Source organism: Theobroma cacao, chromosome 1, assembly GCF_053813885.1.
Source record: "Theobroma cacao isolate CCN51 chromosome 1, ASM5381388v1, whole genome shotgun sequence".
Lineage (NCBI taxonomy): Eukaryota > Viridiplantae > Streptophyta > Magnoliopsida > Malvales > Malvaceae > Theobroma > Theobroma cacao.
In genome coordinates, this window is record NC_142639.1 from 8,267,401 (window position 1) to 8,277,121 (window position 9,721).

Sequence of the window (9,721 nt, forward strand, 5' to 3'; positions counted from 1 at the left end):
ACTTTAACTTAATTTTAAAAATTATTATTTTTAGTAAGAGCTTCATAATTATGCATTTATTATTACCCATAATAACTCTCAATTGTTGAGGAAAAAAAACAATTTTAAAGATTTTGACAAGAAATCACTTCTTTAAGAAGAAAAAAAAATCGAAATTACTTCTAAAAAAAATTTACTTATCATATTAGCCAATAATGTTATTTTGATTTTTAACATATATTCATCCCTAAAAACCAGTATATAGTCATATTAATTAACTCGTTTATTATTTTGAGACTGAAATATTTATTTTCAAATTTAACGGACTTAAATTGATTTGGATGAAATTTAACCTTTTTGATTATTAATTAATAAAATATGCAAACCAAAACAAGTAAACCGTTTTTTGAAAGTCGGTCCGCGCGCTATCCCCCCCTTCTCTCTCTCTCTCTCTGCCTTTTGCAGTTTGAATTTGCAGATTATCAGCCATAATCCCTTTATTTTGCTTTGAATAGCGCTGTAACTTTTTCTTTTATTATTATTAATTATTACTATTATTTTTACTCCTCTAGAATTTCACACTTTTCCCATTTCGGACATACCCTCAATATTGTCTCTCCTCCTTTATCTTTTGGATTCTTGTGCTTTTCTTTTCTTTTCCTTTCTACTCAGGTTTTGCCTGGAATTATGAGATTCTTGTATTGACTCTTCCATTTTGGCAGTAACCATTATAAAGAGATTTTAAAATATTCTGAGGAATTTGTTAAGGTTGGTGAATTCCCATTTTCCTATTTAAAGTTAATTGAAATTTCTGGTTACTTCTTTAGTCCTTTTTGTTCATTGCTTTCTTATTATAGCCATTTTTCCTAATTTTATATAGACTAGATGTCTGAGTTTCTGAATATGGAATGAAACTGTCTCAAGGGTTCCTCAATATATGACAAAAATTAGGATATGGGATTTGTTATTGATTTTGATGATTCTTTCCCAGAGTTTCAATGAAGGAGATGGAACTGAAGGATTTGCAATCTGATCTTGAAGCTTTAAGAAAATTATATGGACTTCTACAGTGTGGTGGGGATGTTCAAAGCAATGTGGTTGTAAGTAGTCTTTCCTTTTTCATCTTAGTAGCTTCGATGGACAGCGTGATATGGTGGCGATATTAACTTTTTGGGTACTTTTGTTTTCTCCAAAACCAAGTGCTCCACTCTTGATACATGCAGTTGAGTGTCATTTCCCTTCTAATAACCATCATATATACATATTCTATGGAAAGTTGCCGTAGACAATGAAGGCAGAAACATTCTTGCCTGTCTTCTTTTCGAGTTAAGTTGATTTTAAAGGAATTAAAGGCCCAACGAATTTCCATCAACAGCTTTTGGCAATTTAATTGTATAACAGATATTAAACATGTGATTGTTGATGGCACACTGTAAAATAAAAGTTTGTCAGTTTCATGTCTGGTGTCTATTTGGTAGTATCAGAGATTAAAAACCAATTTGTGTGATCTTGCATAATAGCTTAGACATTTAGTTCTTTGACATGGTTTAGCACTCCAGAATTCAAATTCTGAGGGCTGCTACCTATAACCGTATGCTTGAGGAGGAACCTATTCTTGAGCTCTAATGTACTAGCCTAACCCTTTTTGTTGTCATCTTTGACATTAGTATTATGAAAATTGCTACTTTCGCATTACGCTTTCAAAAATTTAATGTCTCAATTTAATTGTTGAATGCTGAAAATTTTTACTGCTTAGTTCTCTCTTGAAGGAATGAGGTATTTTAGATTGCCCTCCATTACCTTTTGAGTGTCTTTAATTGTTTTCAGGCAATAGGGATTTACTCAAGTTTAGCAATATGGAAGATATACTATCCCTTTTAATTGGTCTTATGTACATTTACTTGGCCTTTGTTGGTATGCAGTTAGGTGAAAGGTCAAAGCTCTTACTAAAGGATCTCCTAGATGGTGCTACAGAGAGGGTTTTGGAGACGCATAAAAAGGTATATAGACCATGTCAACGTGTGGACTTCTGTCAGACAATTTGGTGCTCTTTTTCCCATCATTTTCTTCAAAGTTTACTAACAAAATGATTGAACAGTGATGCTCCTGCTATTGATTGTGATATAATGAGCATTCTATAATTCAGTTGGATTTAGATTTGTTAATTCAAGAAAGTGAAGTAGTTCCTTCTCGATGATTGTAATAATTGTTATCAATTAATTTGTGTCTCAGATAATAGCAGCAGCAGAACATGGTGTCTGTGCCACATCCTGCTCTTCTGAATCAGAAAAATGCAGGGCTGTGCCAGATTCTCAGCCTTCTGTCTTGCCATATGAATTAAAAGCTGCACCAGGTGTAATTCGGAACTCCATGAAAGAATCAAATCACCATGCAGTTAGATCACCAAAAGATGAAGGTTGTTCTAATAAGCTAACAACTCAAGAAGGTGTCTCACAGCAATCTAGACTGAGCTTTTCCTTGGACAAACCAGAAAATAGAAAGAAATGTAGTGAGTTCAGCAAGCAAAGCAGTATGAAGCAGCAGAGTACAGCCAGGTTTCTAAGCAGAGACTCTAAGCATCAAAGTCAGCGACATGATCCTCTTGGCTATTTTTATCAAGCCAGTGGGGGTGAAAGGAACTTGTTAGAGAGAAATGAAAAATGTATGAAGCTAGTGAAAAGCAATGAAACAATGAGGCAGAGAAGCCTTGGCAGATTCAAAGCTATGCCCAGTATAGTCGGTTCAGTTGCTGGCTCCTCAAGATCTCTAGCTTCCGGAGATAATATTGCTAAACAGAATGAGAAAAAAGGGGAGGCAGCAAATAATTTCTCCAAAGATATAGATAATGTAGTCAAGCACATTGAATCCCACATTTCGGCTTTGCGTTTGTGTTCTAAGTTGGCGGATGCTACCAAAGGTGCTGTGCCACATGGTTTGTGTGATATGCCTACATCAGTGTGTCCTATGGTACAGGCAAAAGAGCATTTGGTTAAAAAGAATGAACTGAGCCATAGTGTTGAGCCTTTTTCAGATAAGGATGAGTTACTGCTAATTCAGCTGGAGAATCAAGGAATTGGTAAGAAAGATGACTCACATGGGAGTCATCAGGTATTAGGTCAAAGTGAGAACGACTTGTTGGAGGATATAACGAGCAAAAAGAGAAGGATTCAGCAGAAGGAGCTAGGTCAAACTTCTGAGCATATTGTGAGTACTGATAGGCTGAATAAAATGGTTGGTAATCAGAATGTGAATGGCATGGTAGAAGCAGGTGATCATAAACAAAGTCACACTACCAGCTGCTATGTTCACGGGTTAAGGGTTCCAATTAAGCAGGATAATATCACCAAGAGGCCTCCCATGCCTGTGAAAATGCCCTATCTGATCCCAACGAATAATGGGGGGAAAGAACCGACACTGAAGATAGGAAAATTGAGGCCTTCAATACCATCTCAGTCAGCAGGATCCAAGGCTTCAGTTAGGCCTATTAGTGATAAGAAAGGCCTGGCACGTCAGATTCTATGGAAGCAGAAAGAAGGGGGTATGGGAATTTTGCACAATAAGATTCTATTGCATCAGCAAGACTCTGAGGATTCTGCTACTGCTGGCAGTGGCAGCAGTGACAGTGAGGCTTATTCTTTGCCCAGTCGGGACAGTGCAGCTTCAGTATCCAGGAGACTTGCTCATGGAGCATATGAAGAATCAAGTAGCAGTGATTACAGGGATGTTGGTGAGTCAAGTAGCAGTGATTACAGGGATGTTGGTGAGTCAGGTAGATCGTATCCTACCAGAACACACAAAGCAATCCGTCCGGTAAACTCTGATCCTGACAAAGCCAAGGGAAGGCTTGGACGGTTGAGGAGGTTTAAGAACAAGTTAGGGCTAATTTTTCATCACCATCACCGTTCTAATCACAATGACAGCTGTGGTCATTCCAGGGATGTTCACACCAAATCCAAATGGACTCATCTGCACAAGGTTTTTCATCCTAGAAACAGACATCAAGTCCATGATAAAATAAGAAAAGCGAGGGGGAGTAACGTGCCAGTGAAGCATCAGGGAGGGCATTTTCATGCATTGGTGGAAGGATTGATGCAGCACCTTAAGCATTCAAAGAAATCAAAGCCTTCCAAAGGTGGGATTGGATGGCCAGCGAATGGCCAAGATGTCCATAAAAACAGGAAGGTGAAGCAAATACATTGGTGGCAGATGTTTCAGCGCCAACGTGGAGTCAAATTACCCAATAAAAGGCGTGTCAAGATAGGGTTTATGAGTAAAAAGCAGCAGCTTAGGGTACCTAAGTTGAGATACCAAACAGTACGGCAGGGTGACATCATGTACTGAAATTCTTTTGAGAAAAAGAAGGAAAATATAAATTATTCTTAATTTAAGTTTTTCATTTTATTTTTTTCTTAATTTTTGTAAAATCAATCCAATCATTATTATAATAATAAACAAGTAATTTATATAATAATAAATATTCAATATTAGAAAAAAGAAAGGAAAGTAAAAAAAAGGGAGAAATAAATAAAAAAAGAAAATAAGAAAACTGAGAGGGAAATGCATTAAATTAAATTATACTAAAAAGCACTATAATTTAAATGAAATTTTGCTATAATTATACAAATCATCATATATGAAATTGGTACAATGAACTTTTGCATTTTGTTAGTGTTATATTGATTTAAGAAACATTTTAATATTGATTAAATTAAAGTTTAAATACTCAAATAAATTTAAAATTTAAATTTTTGTTCATTTACTTGAAAATACATAAATTTGTGATATATTTGTAAATTGTAAGTAAAATTTTGACTTTTATTAAAATTAATTGAAATATAATGTAACTTGCAAGTTGTGTGCTGATGATTTATTAAAAAATAATTTCAATTCACTTTAGTATTTAACTCATTTATTAGTGTAAGATGTTCAAATTACTTTTTTTTAATTTTTAAAATAATTAATATTTTATTATTAATAAGGGATAGTGGATATTTATTCATGCATATTATTTTTAATTTCAGAGGCCAGTGGATGCGAGGGTCGGCCCAGTGGCTTCCCCTTCCCCATCGGTGCTTTGAACTAAGGCAAGGCGGAGAGAGCAGCATCCATTTTGCCTTGTTACTTGTTTTAGCCGAATTTCAGTCCTTATTTACATAATACGTTGTGGAAATTTCTTAAGTTCAATGCCAAGAAGCTTATCCCGGTCTCGATCTCGGTCTCCGTCGTACCGGTCGAGGCACAGCCGGCGAAGCCGAAGAGAGCATACCAGGAGAAGCCGTTCAACCTCTCCACGTCGGCGTAGAAGCCGTTCGCCATCTCATCGACGCCGTAAAAGCCGCTCTCCAACTCCAAGGAGACACCGTAGGCGAACCTCCTTCTCTCCTTTGCCCAAATCTCCCTCCCCAGCTCTTCCCGTCCATCAAAATAATAGGTAAACTTTCCAGTTCTTTTTCTTTTTTCTATTGCATTTCGTGTAATTGTGTAAATAATGTTGTTTTGGTTAAAAGTATTTACTTTAGTTATGGCAATTATACTGGAATAATTTGTTAATATGTATATTCTTCAAATTACAATTTCTTTTAGGCTCGATTATCTATTTGTTTTTTACTTGTTAAAAATTTGTTCTAAAGCAAAAGGTTAGAAACGCGAGTCATAGCTGATTAAAGGAAGCAAGTGGCTAAAACGTTAAGCATATTCATGCATACATACATACATATCTATATATATATAAATACATATATATATATATATATATATATATATATATATATATATATTTGTTTTATGTAAAACTTAAATAAATCGAATTTCCATTCACAAAATTAAGTTAAATTTTCCTTTTTTATATTAAGAGAGGTTTTATTTACCTTTTGTTGCTTTTTGTTTCTGTTTTTAGGCTTCAACAAGAGGCTGAACTGAAGTTATTAGAGGAAGAGACCACGAAGAGATTGGAGGAAGCAATTCAGAAAAATGTTGAGGAGAGGTTGAACTCAGAGCAAGTTAAGTTGGATATAGAGAGGCGGATAGTGGAAGCGCGTAAGAAGCTGTTGGATGATGTTAACACGCAACTCGAAAAAGAAAAGGAAGCTGCTCTTGCGGAGGCAAGGCTAAAACAAGTAAGCATTGAAATGTTTGTCAAATTACTAGTATCTATTATCTGTATTTGCGCCCTAGAATGAACAAGTGAAGAAGAGTATTTTTCAGTACCAAAAAAAGGAAATGATATAATAGTTGTGTGTTTTGTTACAATGTCAGTGATATCAAGGATTTGCTGTAAGGCACCGAAGGCAAGGTGCAAATTAGTAAAAACATGTGTTTATTACAAAGACTAGTGCATGTACTTTGAATCAACAAAGAAGATTAATACAGTAGCTTTTAAGTAGAAACAAAATTATATGACCTTCTGTTGTAGATATAGCTATTCCATTCATTTATTAGGTTTAATGTTAGGATTTTCCACAAAGTATAAGGCTGTTCTTCGTTTCATTTCTTTTAGCAGTAATCTTGGGGCAGAGCTGTGACTACGAGCAAGCATTGCTAGTTAGCGTTAGTGCAAAAGATCATATAGTATCTTCAATATATAAGATATTTAAAGCAATTAGATTTAGTATAAAGGACATGGGAGAGGAGAAAATAGAAGATTATCTAGCTTGCAGAGCTGAAAGGTATGGAAACTTAGAGCTAGAGTCAGATGATGACATAATTTGAACTAGCGTTTGATATTTGTAATACATTATATCTGTTTATACATTGACATTATTAGGAAGAAGTAGGTGTGCCTTGGTGTAAATCTGTTAAATATTAGATATTAATATATTTATATCTATAATAATTAAAATGCATTTTTTTTGTTATAAATATTAGTAATTTATTCTTTGGAATATAGTGTTTTTACGTGGGTCAAAGTTGAGTGCTTTAAAACCTAGCTCGATACAAGGATAACCTTGAGATTGCTTGTGCTTTTGACTACACAATATTTGTGTTTTCGATAAATGGGAAGAAGGCTGGTTTTCTAGGAAGCCCCTTTATTTTCAGGGTCTCTAAATTCCCTCTCTGTTCTAAGCCTTTCTAAGATTATGCATGAGAAAGGCATTTAGGGAGAATTTATGACCTTTATAAGAAGGTATGATTTGAGAAAATGAAGTTAGTGGGAAATTACTACTGCTCCCAGGTTGATTGTCTTGTTAATTCTAATTTGCTGCCCATTTAGGGTGTAACTATACGTTGGATGAGGGTTCATGTTCTATGCATTTGAAAGCTGTGGTTACCAATGCATAACTATTCACTATAAACTGATCTTTGTCTTTTTATTGGATCCTTCTAGTTTTTTGATATGGTATTGACTACTTGGCAGGAACAAGCCCGGAGGGAGAGAGAGGAGCTGGATAAGATGCTAGAAGAGAACAGGAGGAGGGTGGAAGAGGCTCAGAGAAGAGAAGCCCTGGAACTACAGAGGAAGGACGAGGAAAGGTACCGGGAGTTGGAGCTGATTCAAAGGCAAAAGGAGGAGGCTGCTCGGAGGAAAAAGCTTGAAGAGGAAGAAGAACATGCAAACCAGATGAGTACGTTGGGTAAGAACAAGTCTAGACCAAAGGTGCCATTTGGAATTGGTTTGTAATGCATTCTGTTGGTCACAAAATCTTTTCTGTTCGTTAGGAATGTCAATATGAAGTCTGAATGCTTTGGTTCATCACTTGTATACCTTGATGACCCTGTTTGATTAGCCAGAAAAGGAAAATGGCACCTATTTTCTCTATCTTCTATGTAGAATTGCACATGTGCATGTGTGTGTGAGCTTATTCTTTTCCCATTCAAAATTTATAGACAGTGATAGTAAGTAACTTGCAAGGAAAATTTTCCTTAAAATAATGCTTAAATTTTTAGGCCCAACTCAAATAAATTAATTTACTAATAAATCGTATATTTTGATTTAATTTTAATTTTAAAATATATTTACAAATTAAAGAATTGAAGTATTAATTATTATAAATATTGTACAATTGGTCGGATAGAACTGCACTCTAGGTGGGCTGTACGCCCAATACTCCCAAAGCAGGCTGGGTCCATGGACATTTGTAGAGGAAACAAAGGCGGACAATGAAAGAGTAATGCATAGTGCTTTTATCTTTTCCATGTTCCCTATCACAACTCAAACTTTGCCTAGATAGAAGAAAAGAAAGCAAGGTTACTTATGATGAGAAATAAAAATTTTATGACGGATGGGTTGCATCACATATATATTAGGGTTTTAGTGATGCATTGGTGACAATTTCTCAATTGTCATGATGCATTTTGTGATAAGTTGTAGAGCATTTTGTGACTAATGGGTAACATATTTGTTGTTATCTATATGAAAATGATATATGTCTGTGCATATTTACACTGAATTTCGTATCATAGAAAAAAAACAATTTAAAACATTTTTGCATTGAATAAGGGAATAGTGGATTTTGTACATGTAGGGAGATAAATCGAGTTATTATTATTATTATTATTATTACTTTTAGCATATGAGAGAGTTTGAAGAGAGGAAAGATTCGAATCTTGAACCATATCACGTGTAACTAAAATACAAATTATGTGTTTACCGTGTACACGTGTTGTTCTCGTGATTAAATATCTGTGTTAGATTTTTAATATGAAAATTATTTCATGGATCATATATAAATGTTGTTCTAGCTTGCTATAAAATTAAGCAAAAAAATAAAAAGACTATCGAGATTGAAACAAGTAGTTGTTGAATTTCATTAGTCTAAATAAAAGTCCATCACAGACTTTGCTACTGGAATTGTAGTAGGACATGAATTATGACTGGGGGAGTTAGGAGTTAAGAGGGTGGAGGAAAAAAGAAGGAAAAGATACGAAAGAGAAGGATTATATATAGAAAGGGAAGGAGAGGTTACGATATATGCAACTGGTTGGTTCCGGCCAGCAGGAGGACTGATAAATTAAATGATCATCATAGAATCATGAAGTTAGCCAAAGAAAAGAGATTAGAGCATAGTCAACCCGGCATGCGCAACCACAAGAATGGTTGGCGGAGCAGAGAAAAGCAAAAAAAGTGCACTCAGAATAAATGATGAGAGAGTGGAAAAAAGCAAGAGCTGGAGAAGGAATATGAGTGGCGGAAAAAGCCAGTTGAAAACAGAAGATAAGCATGCACGTTGTTGGGAGATGAGGGAGTGCGCCACCACCGCCCAAATCCAATATATTTGCCGCTATAAGTCAGTCGTCTTGAAGACTTAGAAAAGGCCACTTAGTCTTAGGGCGGTATGGAATGGTCCCTTGCAATGTTTTCTCACCATCTTTGCTTACTGGCTATGAACTCCATTCCTAATTTATTCCCTTTGACGTCTCTCGGATATCGATCTTTGCCCTTTATATCTGATAACGACTAAAGATATACTGCTACGGGCGTTCCATAACTCATGATTGTCTAAACTTAGCCACAGCCATCTCCAACTCCTTGGAAATAATTGGCTTTCTTTTAACCTCCATCTATCTTGTTTCTAAAAGTAGGTTAGTTTGGTCATCTCAATGTTCCTTGCATTGTGTCTCTTGTGTGCTCCTAACTAGCATTAGTGTCGTAGGCCCACACTTTCAATTCTCAATGTGCTAGCTCCTTCACTTATAGAGGAGAATGGTTCTTTTTTTTTATCAAGTCTTTTTTTATTTTGACATCTCATTCTCACATCAATAAAGAATTGAAAGAGATTTTGATACCACTCGTTATAAATTTATA

At 35.3% G+C, this 9,721-nt stretch overlaps 2 protein-coding genes across 2 annotated transcripts; both read left to right on the forward strand.

The window, feature by feature from the left end:
- Nucleotides 1–629: 629 nt before the first annotated feature.
- Nucleotides 630–4,367, forward strand: LOC18611968 (uncharacterized). Its single transcript, XM_007048495.3, has 4 exons — nucleotides 630–747; nucleotides 971–1,079; nucleotides 1,902–1,979; nucleotides 2,212–4,367. Exons 2-4 carry the CDS (start codon nucleotides 978–980, stop codon nucleotides 4,318–4,320), a joined length of 2,289 nt encoding a protein of 762 aa, XP_007048557.3. The 5' UTR covers nucleotides 630–747; nucleotides 971–977; the 3' UTR covers nucleotides 4,321–4,367.
- A 615-nt stretch (nucleotides 4,368–4,982) lies between these two features.
- Nucleotides 4,983–7,735, forward strand: LOC18611969 (arginine/glutamate-rich 1 protein). Its single transcript, XM_007048496.3, has 3 exons — nucleotides 4,983–5,410; nucleotides 5,876–6,095; nucleotides 7,334–7,735. The coding sequence occupies exons 1-3, from the start codon at nucleotides 5,163–5,165 to the stop codon at nucleotides 7,595–7,597; spliced, it is 732 nt and encodes a 243-aa protein (XP_007048558.3). The 5' UTR covers nucleotides 4,983–5,162; the 3' UTR covers nucleotides 7,598–7,735.
- The last annotated feature ends 1,986 nt before the right edge of the window (nucleotides 7,736–9,721 follow it).

Excerpts from the sequence above, each read along its gene's own strand:
- LOC18611969 (XM_007048496.3), top strand. The coding sequence starts at position 5,163 with ATGCCAAGAAGCTTATCCCGGTCTCGATCTCGGTCTCCGTCGTACCGG. Across the intron at positions 5,411-5,875 it reads CCCGTCCATCAAAATAATAG|GCTTCAACAAGAGGCTGAAC; the intron begins GTAAACTTTCCA and ends TTCTGTTTTTAG. Across the intron at positions 6,096-7,333 it reads CGGAGGCAAGGCTAAAACAA|GAACAAGCCCGGAGGGAGAG; the intron begins GTAAGCATTGAA and ends ACTACTTGGCAG.
- LOC18611968 (XM_007048495.3), top strand. The coding sequence starts at position 978 with ATGAAGGAGATGGAACTGAAGGATTTGCAATCTGATCTTGAAGCTTTA. Across the intron at positions 1,080-1,901 it reads ATGTTCAAAGCAATGTGGTT|TTAGGTGAAAGGTCAAAGCT; the intron begins GTAAGTAGTCTT and ends GTTGGTATGCAG. Across the intron at positions 1,980-2,211 it reads TTTTGGAGACGCATAAAAAG|ATAATAGCAGCAGCAGAACA; the intron begins GTATATAGACCA and ends TTTGTGTCTCAG.